This window comes from Tursiops truncatus, chromosome 16, assembly GCF_011762595.2.
Source record: "Tursiops truncatus isolate mTurTru1 chromosome 16, mTurTru1.mat.Y, whole genome shotgun sequence".
NCBI lineage: Eukaryota > Metazoa > Chordata > Mammalia > Artiodactyla > Delphinidae > Tursiops > Tursiops truncatus.
The window spans coordinates 70,567,157-70,588,987 of record NC_047049.1 but is presented as its reverse complement, the minus strand read 5'-3'; the positions used below and the strand labels follow the sequence as shown (position 1 = coordinate 70,588,987).

General features: G+C 37.3%; 1 protein-coding gene across 2 annotated transcripts in view; it reads right to left on the bottom strand.

The window, feature by feature from the left end:
* Positions 1 to 21,831, bottom strand: part of ANK3 (ankyrin 3) — a 331,394-nt gene that overhangs the window by 210,039 nt on the left and 99,524 nt on the right. For both annotated transcript variants that reach the window (XM_019935870.3, XM_019935867.3), the window contains exons 2-5: positions 13,152 to 13,253; positions 12,581 to 12,679; positions 12,274 to 12,372; positions 4,347 to 4,445 (exon numbers count right to left, since the gene is read on the bottom strand). In XM_019935870.3, the coding sequence (XP_019791429.2) occupies positions 4,347 to 4,445; positions 12,274 to 12,372; positions 12,581 to 12,679; positions 13,152 to 13,253 (399 nt within the window). The remainder of the gene's footprint in view (positions 1 to 4,346; positions 4,446 to 12,273; positions 12,373 to 12,580; positions 12,680 to 13,151; positions 13,254 to 21,831) is intronic.

Below are 21,831 nucleotides of genomic sequence, written 5' to 3'. Positions count from 1 at the left end.
TGGTTAATTAATTTGTGGATGGTCTGCTGACTGTAGAACACATAGTACAGAGCAGAACATCCCAGGACTGGCTCCCAAATTTTAATTCTGCAATGCTTTCATTATCACACACTCAAAAGAACATTTCAAAATTATTTTTACTAGACAATTGGCAAGTAAGTTACTTATTATTTTATTCGGGTCATGATATTTTATATCTGTAGTCCCTGTGGCACATATCGAGGGCTGCTCTGATGGAGGAATGCTTATAAGGGAGAAAGAAAAATCAGAGTTACTTGCATACTCATGTCTTGTTGGTTTTCCTAAAAGACCACTTTCACCATTGTATTCCTTGCTGGAAAACACCTACCACTCCTACCACTCATTTGGCTGAATGCAAATCAGCACATTTATATTCAAGGATGTGTAAAATATTGGCCCCAAGCGCCTAAGTGACAGTATTGCCCAGGCTCTTCTCGTACAAATCATCTCCATTCTCCTTACTAACTGTGGACGTGCGGACCATCTCCACCCTGGCTTCTAATCTCAGGCTATTTGCTGCACTCTGAAATGTCCTCCTTGTTCCACATACACAAATTCTATCTATGCTCCAAGCCTCAAGATCTGGCTGAAGTTCCACTTGCCGCTTTCAACTTTTTCCAAGAAGACCCAAATAAGGAAGAGGATGAGCATTGACGCAGCTGGAAGGACATTCCCTGCAACCATATGTAAGATAATGGAGAAAGGCTGCATACAACCTGGACGTCATCAAAATGATATCACAGGTTACACCGAGGGACATAAAGTTTAGAGTGTAATTTAATGTTATGGGAAAAGGAATCTACATAACCATGTAAATATATGATCTCATTTTCATTAAGATAAATGTGTGCGTTGTGAACATGGACAAAAAAATCTGGATGAATAAACAGAATGTTATCTCTAGGGAAAATTAACCATGGCTTTTTCTTCTTTTTGCTTTTTATTGTACTTTCTCATTTATTTAATATATTACTTTTGAAAAAAAAAGAGAAAAATACATTTAAAAAAATGGAATGGTGAAAGGAAAATTGTGTATTAAGAGTTAACGTCGCATCTCACTTTTAAAACCTGAGCAAAACCTAAGGGGTAAAAATGACAGCTCACTTCTGTTCTGCAGCCAAATGAAATGGCTACATTTCCACTGATGGGAATTTTTCAATCCACAGGGCCTATACATAAAGGAAACTACCTTGCACCAGAAAATCAACTGCAGCTGAGACATTAGCACTGACAAGAATGTGCTTCCTGCACAAACCAATTAAAGACACAAAGTACCAGCCCTAAGGTGTTAACAGCTAAAATTAGCAGCTCTAGATTTTGTTTCCAAACCAAGTTTAAACGGTTTGGTTTGCTCTGTAGGGTTATTCTTAAGAGAAAAATACAAGCCGAAAGGAAACGTGATAGGAGCTCCTTGAGAAACTTCACTGCCTTGTGGACTGTCTGGCACATAATAGGTGCTTAATAATTACTTGTGCCATATAAGTGAACAAATAAATTTACCTCATGCTTCAAAATTTTGATTAGCGAAAGAAGGAAGATATCCATGGAAAAGATACAAATGTAGTACACAGTAATACAGGAAAGGTTTCGAAAACCACAACCATGCCAAAGACTCGATACATATATACAAGGTACATATGGAAGAAAAAATGTATTGATGGACCTTGGCAATATCACATCATATAATAAATTAAAAATCCTATTAAAATGTTTCTATCTAAGGAATCCTTTCATTGCCCACTACTGTTCATTCTGTAAATACAGACTTCTGTATAAATGATACCAATATCATTGCAAATCGTAGTTAGAACACTGTGTGAATGAAACATCTTATTTCTTGCTGTTCTTTTTAGTCTCTAGTAATAATAATCCAAAAGAAGAGCTAAAAATTCAGTCAAAGCTTCAAAAAGCTCTAGATAATCAATAGATGTTGTTTATATAGTGATGTACTAGCACCCTCATGAAGACATGGATGTGATTTGTTCTTAGAACATTCATTCATTCATTTATTTTTTAAAGCTACCAAACCCCCCCAAAACCTCTTGAAATTAATATAAAGGAGTAAAAAAAATCTATCTATCTGCATTATCTATCTATCTACATATCTCTATCTACATATCTATCTATATATCTATCATCTACATATATATCATCTACATATCTACCTGTCTACATATCTATCTACATATCTACCTACCTATCTACATATCTATCTACCTACCTATCTATGTACATATATATCTATCTACATATCTCTATCTATATATCTATCATCTACATATCTATCTATCTACATGTCATCTACATATCTATCTACATTATCTATCTATCTATCTATCTACATACCTACCTATCTACCTACCTATCTTCTTGCTAAAAGACTGAATTAGTTGTTTAAGGATCTCATATAATATTTCTTTTTACTTGGTTGTAGTGCCTCTTTTGGGGCCTTGAAAGCTTAAAAAAAATTGGAGAACTCAGTGAGTTACTGATAATTAGCTGACAAGTTAACTCTAATCTATTAGCAGTTAATGGGGTTTATATTCGCTTCTAAAGGAGAGATCCTTGATGCTCTGTCCATCGCAGCCTGAAAAAGAATACTACCTGTCCTTCACAGACATAAACAGTACTAAGGAATTGCTGTCATCAGGACATTCATATTATTTCGTATTTCCATCCAAAAATGCGAATGGGTTTCCTCTTCTACAACAACCTCTGCTGCCCATTCTCCCTGCAAAGCGTGATGAGACCTGCGCTTCTTCGTCCTTGAGGGACTCACTCAGGCTACTTCCTCCCAGTGTGAGGATGGGCCCTGCTCGACGTCTACAAATGTTGGTTCCTTTGTTATTTCTTACCGAGCTCTAAGGATATTATTGTTTAAAAATACATTCTCAAGATAAAAATCACCAAGAGAACTGAAGGGTATGAAGTGAAAAGTAAGGCTCCCTCCGAATTTTCAGAATAAACCATTGGTAACAATACACTACGGACATTTTCCTGTATCAGTACATAGAGTCTTGTCTCCTTGCTAATAGTGCAGAAGAGCATTTTACTGTCTAAGTAGAGCCGTATTTACCCAATGACTTCCCTATTTGTCCTTCCTAGTTTTTTAAAAATTGTCATTAGTAATCATATTGTTGAGCTTCTTATATAATAACTATTTTTTTGCATTATCTTCTAATATATGTGACAGAAATTCTTTGAAGTGGAATTGCCACGTAAGAAGGTGTATAAATACTAATTTTGATAGTTACTGCTTCTGCAAAAGCGTTGCAACCAATTGTCAACTTCACCAATAAGGTAGTTAACTTCCAATTTTTTCTACCCCTTGAATTTCTTCCTCATCCCATGGGCAAAAGACTGGATCTCATTCTTTATCTGGTTAATAAATTAATACTTCTTTGACTATGAGGGAGGGTGAGGTATTTTAAACATTTATAGTCATTTGTATTTCTTTTAGTGTGAACTGCCTCTTCATTTACTTAGTGGTTTCCCTGAAGGCATAATCTCAAAAAAACGGTGAGGTTATATGCAATCCCTGTATTGTCATCTTTCTTGTGCCATTCAGGAAATACTTCAGAATGAAAGTCAGAGGAGTGGTATTATGACAAGGATAACCCTACATCTGTTCTAATTCATTGTTTTGTTAAAAATAAAGAATACCCAAACGTTGGTCCTTTATTATTAGCAACAGATTTCTAGTGATACACTTTACAAGGGATTACAATCTTCCATCCAGATTAGTTTAAAAAATAAACTGTATTACCTAAAACAGTACCAGTGACTTAAATAACTTTTTATTTTTAAATAACTCCTCTATTCCTGACTGCAAACGTTTTTTTTTAAATACCACTTTTATCTAGTATTTAAAAATGTGTACTAGTTTTGTTTAGAAGTGTGAGTTTAATTAGTTTACTTTAGAAATATATAAATCCAATCATTATAATTATGCTAGCTTAAACTTGGAAAGAACCAGATTTAAAACTTATGTTTTATCACAAAAATATTTCAAAACAGTGGCTGCTTTTGAGGGAAAATTGTTAAGAAGCAGATAAGTGTCCTCAAGCAAATATGTAAATAGTAACTAAACAGCTCAGTTATAGGGTAGAGCCAGGCATTTAAGAGCAGAGAGGGTATCTCTGCAATGGAAGATTCTTGAAAGACTAGAGTTTTCTAATATATTTCATAAAACCTTGCGAGCCCACACGTTAATATACAACTGCAATGACATACCAGTGAGACAAATTCTCAATTTATAGCTTCAGGTTGATAAAATGCCCTATAAACACGTGAACTTACCCATGGAAAGAACCAAAGTGTCTTACCTCCGTGGCCAGGCTCTGGCTTGCACCATTGTCAAGGAGAAACTTGACAACTTCCAGGTGGTTCTCCTGGGCCGCCATATACAATGGTGTGAAACCATTCTGCAAAATAAGAATTAAAATGTTTGTGGCTTTTTTAAGCAAATCTATCTTTCCACTGTACTGATGATATTATATATTCCAGGAAATCTCACACGTAATAATTCTAATAATACTTTAATATATTCATATTTATTAGAACACCTAAGCACCATGATTTAAGCAGAATGTATAATTCACAATTATACTTCCTAATTCATAGTTTGAGTGTGGTTCATTGCTACTTGTCTAAGTATAATTCATACCAATATATCCACTTTAGATAAATATGTACCTTCATTTAACCATCAACTACTTACTGAGTGTTTACCATGAGTAAAGGATTTTACTAGATGCCATGAGAATATGCATAAAAATACATTTGGTCATCGTCTCAATGAATCTTTTTTTATCCCAAGCAATAATTATGTATCTTAAATAAAATATGTAATACTTTTACATAAACTTAAACACCTGAAATAGCTCCTACTTTGGAAAGAATTTATATTAATTTTCTACAGCTTCAAACTTACCCCAGACGGGGTGACTTAGAAGAAAGGAAAGAACAGCAATTTGAAAAAGGTATATCTTCAACTTTAAAGTCGAATTCTATTAGTAGTCTACTCTTTATAAGTATCCTTCCTTGCATTTTTTGCAAAGACGTGCTCAGAATACATACATGTTATATATTCTCTTGTGCATCTTTGTCTGAAATGTGCCCAACTGCCAAGGAACTTGGAAGCAAATGAATACATCCATCTTAAGCTTCTTAGTACAAATATGTTGCATGTATGTTTGTTCTCTAAAACAATGTATTTCACATCTATGAAATACTGTAATATTTTAAAAAACTTATTGTAAGATATATACACCAAAACAGGTATTTTTCAAACTATAATAAATTCTCTTTGAATATGATTTTCAGAATTCAGTCCTATTTAACGGAATGATCTGGAAATTTTGTTGTTTACATTATGCAATCTCAAAGAATAAATGTAAATACATTCTAAATTAAATGTTACCAAACATTACTCAAAACTTTGTGATTCAAAAGGTTTAGGTTAATTACTGTAAGTATTAATTACTATATGATGAAGAACGTAATTCAGCCTCTGGTAACCTCACTTTTTTGGCTTCTACCTCAGAATTAGGAAGTAAGTTAAAAATATTCTTGATAAAAGTATTATCACATAACAAATCTACCATAGCATATATACTTTATTCGTCAGAGAGTTCCTCTATTCTACTTATTCTATTTTACACATAAATGTAATAAACTAGGTTATTTGGTTACCAAGTTCAAGATTAGAGACACCAAATTAGAGGCAGTGGAATATGACACAGTAGTCAAGCTTCTTCCTTTTAAATTATTTACCTAGTAACATCACTAAGTTCACTGCTGCTTTGTTCTGTTATGAAAGATTTTATCAATTTTAAACACAAAACCTGGAAAAACTGCAACCCAGTGTGTGTGTGTGTGTGTGTGTGTGTGTGTGTGTGTGTGTGCGCGCGTGTGTGTGTGCGTGTGTGTGCGTGTGTGTGTGTGTGTCTGCGTGGGTTTCATCTCTGTCACTCTTCCCAGAGCTATGAAAGAACCTGAAAGCTGTTTAGGATACCCTTTATCATACTGCTATTTTCTCATTTTCTTATCTGACCAAAATGAAAGATTGTTTAATCCTTGGCTGATTTAAATATCTCTTAACCAAAAAAAGGGAAAAATATTAAAAATATTAAAAAGAAAAGAAAGGTGAAAACCAGCACGGATTTTTATCACTTTATGAACTGAGTATATATCTTTCCACATCACCCAAAATTTCCAGATGGAAGATTCAGATTTTAGGAGTAAAGTTCTTAAGGAAAAATTCCACAATGGATGTCATTCTCTCGGACATAAATATCAAGTAGATAATATATGTCAGTGAATCCTCGACTTCAGGGCAGAGGTCTGCTGTAGTTCAAGTTACCTAAGAAACGCTGGTTCACCTACAAACGCCTGGTTTCTAGCCCAGTGTACCTGCCCTGTTCTGGAGGAAACCTGCCAGAACCAAGCAAACATTTCATGACCCCTGAAGGAAACCCCAAACTAGGCACTGAGGTTTAGGAGATGCTGTTCTTACAGACCTAGAGCTTCCAAAGAGTGGTTCTTAAGAAATACAACTTTCAGATCACTCCGTGCGCCCTTTCCACAATGGCAGAGAGTGAAATGTGTACAACTGGAATTTCTCAGAAATAATACGTAGACACGGGTCACAGCAAGATGGGGCTCTGTAGTGAATAGTTCCCACAACAGCTTTTCTTCTTGTTTTTTGAGTGCTTGCCATTGCACCGCTATTACCCGAAAGCTGGTCATTTTCTGAATGGTCACATTCTTTCATATTGTTTCATTTTTATATATTTTTATGGACATATAATTCACACACCAAAAAACTCACTCTTTCAAAGTGTAAAATTTAGTGTTTTTTTAAGTCTGTTCACAAAGTTGGGCAACCATCCCCACCATCTAACTCCAGAACATTCCATCACCTCATAAAGGAACCCTGGACCATTAGTATTCATTCCTCATTTGCCCCTCCTCATGTCCTCTGGCAACCACTCATCTGCCTTCCATCTCGATGGATTGGTCTGTAGTAAAAATTTCATGCAAATGGAATCATCCAGTATATGGCTTTGAACGGTCTCATTCTACTTCTGCTGACCATACTGACAAAATGGTTTTGGTGAGGGCTCCATAATGGAAATTTCAATTTTACACTGGGTGTTTGAGTGTGTGTGTGTGTGTGTTTATTTTGGTCCCTTCCTTTGGCAGTATTGTTTCTGTTTTCTTTAGAGGAACGACATCTTCAGGGATGTGTAGGTAGGACTTGTCTTGGTTGGACTTTGAAGTAAACTGGCCTGCCCTTCTTCAACCACAGGGTGGACGCACGTGCAGCACGGCTCTGCTTGCTCTTCCACGTCTATTCTATGTCCTTCTCAATTCTCTTTTCTACCAAATCTCCCCTCCCCCCCCTCGAATGGCCTGTAGGGACTGTATCAAAGGGCAACCTTACCCTTTAGCTTCTGATGAGGTTCTCTCACTCCGACTACCTAGTTTCCAAAGCTTTCTGAAAGCTTCTTTAGCCTTCTATTCTATGGGTTCCTCATATAATTCCAAATTGCTGAAGTTATTTGGATTAAAGCAATAGAAACTAACACGAATTAATACAAATTTTGTTTATTGGGAAAGGATCAACAAGGCGTGAGAACACATACACACTAGTTATGGTTCTAGGAAGATAATTATAAGCATCTTTTTGAAAGAGTGAATAAAAATATTACCATTACTCTCTAGTACAAAGAGGGTTAAGGCACAAGTAATCCAGTGTGGATGACCTAGAGCTGTAATGATTTTTCATGAAATAGTACCTGGATTGGGAAGATGGTAATATTTCAGAAAGAATGTGATTTTTCTCCTAAGAGAAAAAAGTACATCACTGGTTTTATATTAATTTCCTAACTTAGGAAATTTCCAAAACAAAGAGCTGACCAAAAAGGAACATATGGGTGGCCCAATTTACATTTGCTTTTCTGTAGCAACAATACACTGAATTCTCAAAAGGCTCAAGACTGAGTATGCTTTTTGATGTCTGATTTTATCCAATATCTTCAGTACCTTCTGCTCTGATTATGCTGTTATTGTAAGTATTGTAAGTATTGTGGAGTTATCATAAGTATGCAAAGTTGCAGACTTATAGTTTTATAGACCGTACTGAGGCATGCTACCTAATACCCACTAAAATAAAATAAAATAAAATAAAAATGAAAGGAAACAATATAAATAAGGGCTTAAATTTCATCCATGCAATTTTATCCATCCTAGTTTCCTCCAACCAAGCCTTTGTATATCATAAAGTGCTGTTATTAATTAAAATGTCAAGGGCATCGTGATATATTTGTACTGATTTACATATGGTACTAATGTTTGTGAAGGCTGTTTACATCACAGGTGTGCTATTAGTTTAAAGGTCAGAAAGGCTCTATCTGGACCACACCCATTGTCTGACTTCATCAGGACCTGACCGCCCCCCACCCATAGGAAACATTAAAAAACCCAGAAAGGGGCTTCCCTGGTGGTGCAGTGGTTGAGAGTCCGCCTGCCGATGCAGGGGACACGGGTTCGTGTCCCGGTCCGGAAGGATCCCACATGCCGCGGAACGGCTAGGGCCGTGAGCCATGGCCGCTGAGCCTGCGCGTCGGGACCCTGTGCTCCGCAACGGGAGAGGCCACAACAGGGAGAGGCCCGCGTACCGCAAAAAAAAAAAAAAAAAAAAAAAAAAAAAACCCAGAAAGACAAAGGAAGCATTGGTTTAATTAAAGGGTCTTGTCTTTGTAAAACCACTGTGAAAACCTGTCAATTTAGAATACTTTGATAGTTAAAATATCATATGAAATAGACTTTGCTTCTTTATAAACATAGTTGGTACCTTATATTATGGAATAAAGACAGAGAAGGAGAAAAGCGTAAGGGATGTCATTTGACACGGCAGTTTGAGATTTTTCAAGAGCAAACACTGTTAATCATTGTTGTCCTTCGTATAAAGTATTAAGAACTTAGTAGAGTTAAGAAGTTAGGAATCGTAGTAGAGTTCTTTAAAATCACAATTTAGTTATCTAACCCAATTTCTTTCTTAGGGTAGGTCTAAATGATTCCTGGAATGTTAAGTAATATAAGAAAGAGTTAACTAACTTATTAAGACCTAAGATCAAGGCAATGACAAAAATTATTACGAGAATATCCACAAATTCCTTGTGTATAGAGCCTCAGTTCATCAGAACTTGATACTGTCCCATGCCATTTTTATTTTCAAGGAGAATTTTTATACTTAAGGAAGGTGAGGGGCTCTCTTTATGCTGTTTCTTGTTGGCTATTAAATATTGTCTATAGGGTAAAATTTCACTTAGATAGGGATACACTTTCTCGAATAATAACATTCCTGGGATGTTTTATGTTCTGCCACCAAATGGAATTTCATGGCATTTCATGGCATTATTGCTTGCTGTTCTTTAAAGTTCCTTTTGAAAAGTTGCTACCAGGAATTATCTTTGAAACTCCATTCTGCTGCATGGTGATCTCATTACTTATTCTGTCCACAGAACGATGCAGTTCAGAAAGCTTCTGGGGGCAGATGTCCAGGGGAAAGGGGGGCAGGTTTTCTATCAAGTGGGTGGCTGGGTATTCCAAGCACAGCTGCAAGGAACAGAGAATTTCACAGCCCACGTTCTCCTTCCACACTTCATCATCAGGAGAGGATGTGTATACATTGAAATCAAATATGGTTAGGATTTTATTTCGACTACAGCTTCTCCCAGACATTTCAGAGAAGGTTTAAAACCATGCCTCCTCTGAACATTAGTCATGAATGTGCATAATGTTTAAAAGAAGGGAAGGTTAATTTTTCCCTCCCTTGGGGGGAAAATAGGAAAATGAAAATGGACTAAAGAGTTTTCCCACTATCTCAGAGCTTAACGCTAGCTATTTTCTAAGTAAAAAATTACAGGGGCATTTAAAAATAATTGGTTGAAAACCACAGTGCTCCTCTTGTGGTCAGCTGGTCTGTATTTCTCTTCAAGTACCATACTTGTCAATATTCAACTTTATATCACTCCTTTCTGGAAAAGCCTTATTACTGTAAGTGAGCTATCAAAGGGAATCAGCACAGGTGGCATAGACCATGTAACAAATGTCCAACCATAGGGAACTAGAGGTTAGACCAATTATACAAGAAATCATGTGGTTGGAAGTACAGTGCCGTTTCTTTTCCACGACACTGTTATTCAATGGCATCAGAGCTTTCATCGCTACAGTGGGAGTAACAAGGGAGAGAATCACTACAATTCTGTGGACCCATAAAATGTAAGAGGCTCCTGTTATCCAAACATAATCAGTACTGGAAAAGATTGAGGAAATCAAGTGCATTTAAAGTGGAGATCAAAAGGCCGCAGTAAATAATGAAAAAAGTTAGATTGAGACTTCATCTTGAAAGAGAAAAACAGACTTTGTAAAAATGACTTCATATGATTTAACAAAAGGTAGGTTACAACTGCATTCATGTACAGGTTCTCAGAGTGAATGAAGACTAAACCAACTATGATGTTGGGGGAAAAAATGTATGATGTTCTTGCAACAAAATTATATGTCGGCTTGACATCCTTCACTTTTTATTTTCAGAGCATAAGCAAAAAGATAGTCCTTTTGCAAAAACTACTTGGGAACCAAAGCCCTCACCTAATTTTTTTTCTTCATTTAATCTTTTGATTTTCAAATCATTCGAGTTTGAAACACTGTCAGGAAATCATCCAAATTCTTCACACAGTCTGGGCAGCTACTGCCAGAAAGTCACGACACCACAGCAGTCCTCCAGCATCACTCTCCCTGACTTCATGAAATCCTACATCTTTTGCAAAACTTGCAGCTTTGTTCTACAGTCAATTGGTTCAAAATCTAATACCCTGGGGTAGATACTGACGAACCAGGATAGATGTCAGCCTTCAGCTGGAAGGAATGTTTGAGTAGGGACCAGTTTTAACAACGGTCAGGTCCTTAGAGATGATCACACTAAGTGAAGTAAGTCAGAAAGAGAGAGACAAACACCATATGATGTCACTTATATGCGGAATCTAAAATACGACACAAATGAACCTATCTACAAAACAGACTCAGTCTGTTTTTAGACTCAGTATTTTAGACCCAGTCTGTTTCGTAGACAGGTTCATTTGTGTCGTATTTTAGATTCCGCATATAAGTGACATCATATGGTGTTTGTCTCTCTCCTTCTGACTTACTTCACTTAGTGTGATCAATACTCTTGATAAACCATAATGGAAAAGAATGTGAAAAAGAATGTGTGTGTGTGTGTGTGTGTATATATATATATATACACACACACACACACACACATATATATATATATATATATATATATATATATATAACTGAATCACTTTGCTGCACAGCAGAAATTAAAACACTGTAAATCAACTATACTTCAAAAAAATTTAAAAAAAATGGTCAGGTCCTAAGTGGATATTTGTATGTTATGATGGTGTTTGCTCTTCTACACAAGCTCACATCTGTGGGGACATGAATAGTAATGAATAATTTGGATAATAAGGACCTATATTTTTAGAACAATAAAGTGAACTTAATTTTTTTATACTCAAAGTCTGCCAAATGATAATCTATTGGTATTTTCCTTAGAACTTCATGGAAGATTCTGAGAGCTTGTAGGAGGATCTTCTGAATGAATTATCAGTGTATATTCATTACGAACAATCTGGAAATTTTAAACTTTGGGGATTTTAAAGTTTCTTCTGCTTGTTTTTTTCTTTTTAATCTGTTTCAGGGAACAACGATGATGCCTGAGTTAGTAAACAGGAATTAACTAGTGTCTTCCCTTTTTTAACTAGATAAAGCACCGATATATTCTGAACTTCTAAGGGTATTTCCTCTTTTATAGGCCTCCTCATTTCCTTTGTCTGTGAGTAAATACTGAGACTGGATCTGAGCTAACATCATAAAACAGAATAAGTCTCTACATTACAGAGGTCCTCTAATCATGTGTGTCTGTGACTACTAGCCACACACACCAGTTTTACAGATGGATGCCTTTTAAAAACCTCTACGTCTCACACAAAGAGTACTGCAAATGAGGATATATATGAAATTGAATAATCCAGAATAATCTGGTTCTTCATGGGATATAGCTCTTAAGTATTATATTCTTAGAAGATATATAAACCAAGCAAGCACCTGACCCAAAACATTGTTTGTGAATCATTATAACAACATTTCTTGGCAGTAGAGCCGTAGGCTTACCTGGGATTGGGCATTGACATTGGCTCCATTTGTAACCAAGACCTTTACCACCTCTGCTTGCCCTGCCAAAGATGCTATATGCAACGCTGTGTTTCCTTTCTGTAAAACAAAAGGCAAGATACATGAGCTCACCCATCTTTCTCTCTACTTTCAACATTTTACAAAATATCAAATCCCTCTATAAGTTCCCCAAAGAGAACAAGGTTGACAGGTATCTCATGAGAAGCGTGCCCCAATTCTTAGCGAGGGCTGAATTCTCACTGAATTGGGCAATTGATATAAAAAGCACAAAATGTGTCATACTGACCTTTGTAGCTGCATCCACGTTGGCTTCTCTCTGTAGCAGCTCAGAAACAACTTCTACATGGCCTTCTTTGGAAGCAAGATGGAGAGCATTCAACCCATTCTGAAGTGAAGGGAAAGCTTTACTCAGCAGGTTGAAAACAGAAGAGTGAACAGTCAACCAAGAACTCTGAAGGGCTCCCACCAACAACCACTTGTATGTGTTTAGTGTAGGAACTTGAATTAGGAATAAAAGTACTCATGGCAATTAGATAGGTTGTTCTGATGTCATTACGTACTAAATTTTAGGAATTAGTTACTAAAGGATACATATCTACATTTCTGAATGCTTCTCTAACAAAGCAGAGAATAACTTGATAATTCAAGCTGGAGACATTTAATAGAAAACACTGACAAAAAAGAGAAAGTCTTGGTAATATCTAACGAAAGATTTAAGGAGTTTGAAGTCTGGATTTTTAAAATTTTATCTAAAAACTTAAATAACCATTGTAAAGCAATTATACTCCAATAAAGATGTTAAAAAATAAATAAATAAAATAAAAACTTAAATAACAACAACAATCACCACAACTAACCTGATTGCAAATGTTGATGTCGACTCCATTTTTTATGTAGTCAAGGGCCTTTTCTAAGTGTCCGGCTCGAGCTGCTCTTAAGTAACTTGCATTGGCATCCGACTGAATAAAAAAGAAAAAACATGTTGATGAAAAAAGGAAACTAATATGCATGTTGCTAACTACCCAGAATTATTGTCCAAACTAAAAAGAAAGTAAAACTGAGATTTTTTTCAATTGAACTATTTTATTTCTAACATGAAAACACTAATAAAAGGTCTTCATAAAGTCACCAGGAAAAGTACAAATTCTTCCAAAGTTAGTTTCAAGTGTACAAAGTTACCCCTTCTGTGATGTCATAACTGATTCTGAACCGAAAGAGAAAATTTCCATGATGTGTAGGTACGTTAAATCCACATACAATTTCATGAAAGTTAAGAAAAATCCTGTAACTTTCTGGTAGTTACATTATTATAAACCTCACTGTTCTCTTTAATCAGAAATTTAATTATACAGATGTTGAACTATAAGGCTACACCTGAAACTCATATAATTTAAAAAAAAAGAAATTTAACATCTACTCCATTCTTTTGTACCTCTCCAACTTTTCAATTAATAGCTTCACGAATACATTTAATGTCACACTAGTTTAACAGGAATTTGTGGGTAATGATGTTCTCTTGAATTTTCCTGCAGGACATAGCCATGTGTTGGAACACAGACTATCTGAAAAGCATTCATTTATAAATGTCTACACAGTTTGTGAAGCATACTTTCCATATATTTTCAAGCCAGCTAAATCTACAGCGTGCAGAAAACTTTATCAGAAGCAGTAGCAGGTTCAAACAAAGAAATATATACACAGTTTTAAAACAACAAAAGCCAAGTCTGTAATTCATTCACTGAAAGCATACAACTCTGAACTACTGCTAAACTCTATTACCTACAATTACGCAGCTGAAATCATCTACTATTGAAATTTTTAATAGAAAGAAGGTGATGAGAAGAAAGTCTGCAAAGTTGAGTCTGTACAATTTGTAAAGGAAACTTGCTCCATGTAAAACAACACAGAAGCAGATTTTCTTGAAAGGGCCGCCCAAAACATCACTGGTTATAAATGCAATCATGCAGGGTATGGCTTAAAAGAGGAAAGTGTCTTCTTTCAGCCATTTGCCAACTACGTCCTTCAAACTCTCATTCACTTACCACCTCATCTGTAAAGGCTTCCCAGACTACCAGGCACAGCTTAATTGCTCACTGTTCCCAAGGCACTGATTTCATTGAGCCCTCTCGGTATTTATCACCCAGTATCATAGTTTTTGGTATACCTGTCCTTCTTCCTCCCTAAACTGAAAGCCCTTTAAGAACAAGCAGAGGCAGATTTAAGGGGTAGGCAACTTAAAAAAGTTAGTCACCAAGATGCCAATCTTTCAGGAATACTAATTGAACCCTGGAAATGTACCTGAGATGAAGGAAAGGATCCATCCCTCAGAAGGATCTTTGGTTCTGGTGCGGGTCAATTCAGCTGAGTTGACTTGATCAAGACCTCAAAGAAAAAGGGCACTGTCTTCAGGGTCTCCTCCCTCCCCATGTACAGCAGTGTGCCTCTCTCTGAAGGAGTACTGCTTCTTCTAAATTAGGGCTTCTTAATCTCAGCACTATTGGCATTTTGATCCAGATAATTCTCTGATATGGGGACAGTCCTGGTCAGTGTCTATGTTCACCAGTATTTCCAGCATCTACCAACCAGGTAGAATCTCCTATTTGTGACAACCAAAAATGTCTTCATGTCTCCAAGTTTCCCGAGGTGAAGGGTAAAACCGCCCCTGTTGAGAACCATTGCTCTAAATAAATGGTAAACCAACTTGCTGAAAGATTGTGGGTTTAAAAGTCTTAAATCTTTGGCTTGCCTGCATTGCCATATGCCTTGACCTAGCACAAGGCAGTGACTCTATGTATAACATCCATCTTTCTCTTTCCTCTACAGCTGGAAGCATCCCTGGCACACAGCAGGTGCCTATAAATGTTCTGTGAATGAATGAATCAACAAATAAGTAAATTATGTGGAAATAACTGATTATTTCCTAGAATAATACAGGAGGCTTTATTAACAACAACAACAGCAGTTACTTAAGTTACTATGATACAAAGCTGAACAGCAGAGAGCATAAACTGAGCCATGAGTTGGGTATCTGGGAACACACGTAGGTGCTGCTGAAGCAAAATGGGGATTTGAGTCAAGCACGCAGATCATTGAATCAGGGCAGAGAGTTCAGTAAGAGGAAGACGACAGATTTGGTTCAAATCAGACAAAGAACAAACCAAAGTTTCCAGAAATGTAAAGAAAAATAAAATTCAGTCTTTAAACAGCTTTGGTACTTGGAGAAGGTTAGTTTTTGTTTGGTTTGTAAGTTCAGTTAGAAATAAATTAGCTGTGCAAAGCTGGGTCATTGTACCATAAAATACCATCTTCTTTGTGCCCGCTCAGTGACTTACCAGGGAATTTGCCCAGAAGGGCTCTGATGCTGTTCTGAAAACAAATGACATGAGTCTGCCTGGATATTTCAACAGCCAAAGATAATAACTGTGAGTTAAGTAAGCACCCCAAACCCTGACTTTGAGTACACAAAAACAGCAGCTAAAGAAGTTCAAAAAGAGGTGTCAGAATTCAAGGAAAGCCCCTGAATTGATTCCAGGTCTGAAAATGTTTGGCATTGCTATATACTGTCATTTTTCTCCCACATTTTCTCATAATTTTCCTACCAGAAATTCTAAAGCAAACCAAAATACAGACAATATAAACCAAATCTTCTAATTCAGTGACTTCCTACCTATCTGGAGCTCAGATTCTTTAGAGTCTAACAAAAGTTAACGAATAAATTCCTTTCCTTCGGGCTTCCCTGGTGGCGCAGTGGTTGAGAGTCCGCCTGCCGATCAGGGAACATGGGTTCGTGCCCCGGTCCGGGAAGGTCCCACATGCCGCGGAGCGGCTGGGCCCGTGAGCCATGGCCGCTGAGCCTGCGCGTCCGGAGCCTGTGCTCCGCAACCGGAGAGGCCACAACAGTGAGAGGCCCGCGTACAGCAAAAAAAAAAAAAAAAAAAAAAAAAAAAATCCTTTCCTTCAACAATTGCACATATATGCATACACATACCAAATCTGCAGACACACAGCAAATTTGCATACATACTCCAAATCTGCATACACACATCAAACCTGCATACACACATCAAACATGCATACACACATCAAACATGCATATGCAAACACAACTTCCACGCTATTTCATACAGCTCAGGATTGCTAAGCCTGCTCACAGATTTAGGTTTAAGAACACCTGCTCTAATGATAAAGAATTCTCTGGTGGATACCCTCCCTATATCTATTTCAGCCAATAACCCTGGTATCAAATAATTCGCTGAGGTAGCTAATTTATCACCTGAGAACTTTAGGAAGAAGAAAAAGGACAAAGATTTATTTTCTTCATTTCTCCCGGCCCTCTGTTACGTGCAGACATGTCCAATACACCAATAAATAATAATCAGCCACTGCTTGTACTTCAAAGAAGAAGTCTAGGGAGAGAAAGAGGAAAATACAAAGAAAAAGCAGGAAGAGGGAAATGAAGACTGCCTTGAAGAAACATGACAACTTAGGAAATGCAATTATTACAGCCCACAGACAAAGAACCAAGATCTTCCTTCCGCAAATATTTGTTGAACATCAATTTTGAACTAGTCATGCCAACATCTGGCTGTATGGTGGGGAACAAAACAGATGTGGTACCAATGAACACTCGCTGGCCTTCATCTCACCCTTACACTTTCCCAAACTGTGCTGCTTTACTGGCAGGATAAATAATGGAGTCTTCATTTTTTTCTTTTTTCAGATTTGCCTGTAGTACCTATATATTGTTGTTTATTTCCTTAATGTTAAGAATATATACAGTATTTTGTATTAGGCTTAATATCAGTGTGTTGCATCTCTTAGCTATCATTCCATCAAGTAACTAGGGGTTACTCTTAACACAGGCTACAGCCTGTTTTTAATCTGGAACATTCTATCCAAACAATGTCTCTTTTAAGCCAATTGTAGACAAATTACTATGGAAGGAAATTAGGTCCCATGAGAGGCTGAGCGCTGTCACATGGAAAGTCATACTGAGGAGACCATTGCCTACGGAGTTAGTTGGTACAAAATGAATATGAGTAAGCTGGTCATCATTTCATTTCCCCCCCCGAGATGATGAAAATCTGAAGGAAGAACTTGGAAAACGAAAGTGTCTTTCGCCACTTCGATGTCTTGTCTACTTAGTAATTTTACTAGACAGGAAAGAAATATGAACCTTGTGTGTTTTTCAAGGAAAGTTTTTCAAGGATAGAATCAAACATCATTATAAATTAACCTACTAACTCAGAATTTTCACCTGTACTGAATATTGGTATTATTCAGCAAAAAGCAGTGATTGGAAAAAAATAAGCATTTATTGAGTGCCAACCTCAGGAATAACTAATACTTCATACCTCTGACTATGTGCTACATACTAGTACAAGCAGTTAGATTAACTTAATTATATTATTGGCACTTGATTATATCATTAGTCACTTAATATAATATGTAATAATTGTATAAGTACTTATATTAACTTAGTCCTTATAATATTTCCATGAAGTAGTATAGTGGGGTCGAATCATGCTGCCCCCCCCAAATTCATGTCTACTTAGAACTACAGAACATGACCTTATTTGGAAATAGGACCTTTAAAGACATAATTATTTAAGGTGAGGTCATACTGGATTAGAATGGGCCCTAAATCCAATGACTGATGTCCTAATAACAAGAGAAGATATACAAATATAGAATCATTATGTTGTACACCTGAAAATAATATAGTGCTACATAGCAATTATATCTCAATTACAAAAAAAGAGGAGGAGACACAGACACATAAGAGAAACCATGTTAAGGGCTTCCCTGGTGGCGCAGTGGTTGAGAGTCTGCCTGCCGATGCAGGGGACACGGGTTCGTGCCCCGGTCCGGGAAGATCCCACATGCCACGGAGCAGCTGGGCCCGTGAGCCATGGCCGCTGAGCCTGCACGTCCGGAGCCTGTGCTCCGCAATGTGAGAGGCCACAGCAGTGGGAGGCCTGCGTACCAGAAAAAAAAAAAAAAAGAGGAGGAGACACAGACACATAAGAGAAACCATGTTAAAATGGAGGAAGAGACTGGAGTATTGTTGCCTCGAGACAAGGTCTGCCAGGAACCACCAGGAGCTGGAAAAGACAAGGAAGAATCATCCCCTAGAGCCTTTGGAGGGAGTGTGGCACTGAGGACACCTTGATTCTGGACATCTGGCCTCCAGAACTGTGAAAGATTGATTATCTATTTATTTATTTAAAGATGTTTTTGATGTGGACCATTTTTAAAGTTTTTATTAAAGTTACAATATTGCAACAATATTGCTTCTGTTTAATGTTTTGGTGTTTTGGCTGCAAGGCACGTGGGATCTTAGCTCCCCGACCAGGGATAGAACCTGAACCCACTGCATTGGAAGGCTAAGTCTTAACCACTGGACCACCAGGGAAGCCCCCTATTTATTTATGTGCTGTGGCCGGTGCAGCTCGCGGGATCTTAGTTCCCTAACCGGGGACTGAACCTGGGCCACAGCAGTGGAAGCATCGAGTCCTAACCACTGGACTGCCAGGGAATTCTGAGAATACATTCCATTGTTTTAAGCCACTTAGTTTGTGATGGCTTGTTATGGAAGCCCTAAGAAACGAATGCAAGTAAGCACTACTGGCTCCATTTTATAGATGAGGAAACCGGGCTATAGAATGAATGCCTTTTGCAGAGACACACAGCTTGTGAGTGGCAGGGAATACCTTCAGAGAGTCTGACTCCAGAGTCTAGGCTGTTAATCACTACTTTAAGAAAGGGCTTAATAAATATTTGGTCAATAGTCTATGCCCAGTAACTCTTGGTTAATTAGTTCATTCATCTTCCATCAATCAATCCGTCCGTCTGTTCATTCATCCATCGAATTAACTATCTAGGCAATACCTCAGGTACATCCTTGCTGGAGCACAATCCCTTCACTGAGTTCAAGATCAGGCTAAGAGTAGCTCGCCAGAAGAAATGCAGACTGGCGACACAGTGATACATAACAGAGCTTTGCTCCACTGCCTCTAAACAGCAGGGAGCAGTCTCTGAGGCCTATTAATACCTGATCAACCAATTCTCCAATCCTTTTCCTACATCTCATCTTCCCAACTATCTGGGAACCACGTGAAGCGAAGATGACCCTTCCTGTAAGCTTCAGGTTCTTTTTTTCTACTGGTGTCCTGTTCCCTGCCTACCAACATACTCAGGTGTTTCTTAAACCTAAAGCAAACAAACAAACAAACTACACACATACAATCCAAAAGCCCCTTTCCTTCCAGTCTTCTACCTAGCACCCATGCAAGGCATGTCTGTTTCTCAGTGTGCTAGACTGGTTAATTGGTCTGTATCCCAACAACTCCACTTACTAGCAGTGCTACCTGTGGCAAGTATCTTAACATATGTGTGCTTCAGTTTTCTCAGCTGTCAAATGGTGATAAACTAATCTACTATTAGAATGAAATTAGTTCATGTAGGGTAATTAACAGGGTGAGTGCATAGCAAGCACTCAATAAATGATTATTATTTTATTTTAAAATCATTCTGTGAATATCAAACGTTTTGAAGGATTGGTTTAGGTTAGTCCCACTGCTTCTATATCTTAATACTATTGATAACTCATCTTTGAGTCCCTAGCAATACGGCGTCTCGCACTAATCAATAAAGTCTCTGTATGCAATCACCAATGACCTTGCAATCCTCAAATCCCGTTACTTAATTATACTTCTCTCCTCTGAATGTTGAATCATTGGACAGTACTGATCACCTTCTCTTTCTTCAACATCTTCCCTTTAGCTTCTCTCAACTCTTTGTTCACACCTTTGTGTTCCTCACTGCCTCAACCCATCACTGAAAAATGCGCCTTTTCCATTTTCAGATCTCACATTTCTTTCCTTCCTGTTCTCTTTCCCAAAGTGATTTCATCACTATCACGACTTCCACAATTCTTTTTACGCCTAACACTCTATATCTACATTGTGCCCATCTGTATCTATCCTAAAACATTTCCCTTTCCATGTCTCACAATTTCCTCAACTCAACAGCAACAACAAACATTTACTGAGAACACATTTCTGTCACTGCAACTAAGTACTCATGGCAGAGATGTGAGTAATAAACTCCCTTGATCTCCTTATTTCGATTTAAAGGTCCCGAGATTATCCTAACCCCTCAGGCATGCAACTTTGGTGTCAATCGTTTTTATTTTAATTGAGGTATAACTGACATATAACATTATATTAGTTTCAGGTGTACAATGACTTCATATTTGTATATATTGAGAATGATCACCATAATAAGTTTAGTTAACATCCATCACTGTACATGGTTATAATTTTATTTTTCTTGTGTTGAGAGGCGTGAATCCTTAATTACGTCTTCCTTCTTCCCCTCAAACCCGCCCAGAAAGTTACATACATGAATCCTATCAAATATTCTGTCACTGGGGGCTTTTACAGTTTCCATCTTCCTTTTAAAAAGTGCTTATCAGAATGTGTATCATACACACAAAAGACGGCATAAAACATATATGAACAGTTCAAAGAAAAATCGTAAAGGCAATACCCATATACCTGGTCAGCTCAAGAATCAAAGTTACAAGCAGCTTTGTAGACCTCCAATGAGCCCTTCCTTAACTGGCTCTCCAAAGGCATCTTCTGTTCTAGTTAATCATTCTCATGACTTTCTTTATAGTTTTAACATCTACATAAACCTTGATAAGCCAAATATGATAGAATTGGCTACCTTAGCACTCTCTATAAGTAGAATCATACATTATGATGTATATGATGTATACATTAGGATATATATATACATTATATATAATACATTATATATAATCATACATTATATATATCTTTCTGTGACATGTTCCTTTTGTCTAATGCTGTATTAGAGTCATCCTTGTTGACACGTGTAACTGCAGTAGATTTGTCACTGCTGCTGCAGAAGATATCATTATGTGACTGTAACAGAATCCATCCATTGTGGAGCTGTTAACTGTGCTGCTCCTGTCTACTATGAACGGTGCTGCCAGGAACATTATAGCACCAGTCCTGGTACACACAGGCAAGATACTAAGGTATATACCTAGGACCATAAATGCTGGGTCATTGGGTATGTGCGCACTCAACTTACCCAGTTAATGACAAATCATTTTCCAAAGTGATGGTACCAATTTACACTCTCTGTAGTTTGTGATGATTGACTGTGAGCTCATACTCCTTAGAAACTAATCTTTGGGAATACTTTAAGGTTTGGGTTTGCCATCTGCCAAAGAGGAATTTTACATTGTGTCTGCCAGTTGCCTAGAGGCACTATCAACCCAAGATTATTTCTGAAATAAATGCTTGCCTTGAGGGCTTTTTGTTTTAAAGACAAAAACAAAAATAGATAAATTTTGACCTCAAACTGGTATGGATATGAGGGATTCCTTGTGGTTACAAATTCTCAGGGGAGACTTTTTTCTTTCTATCTGGTAACCAGTTGGGACAGGCAAGTTTTTGCTCTATTCTTCTATGCGGTGGGTTTATTTCCTGGCCACCTTTT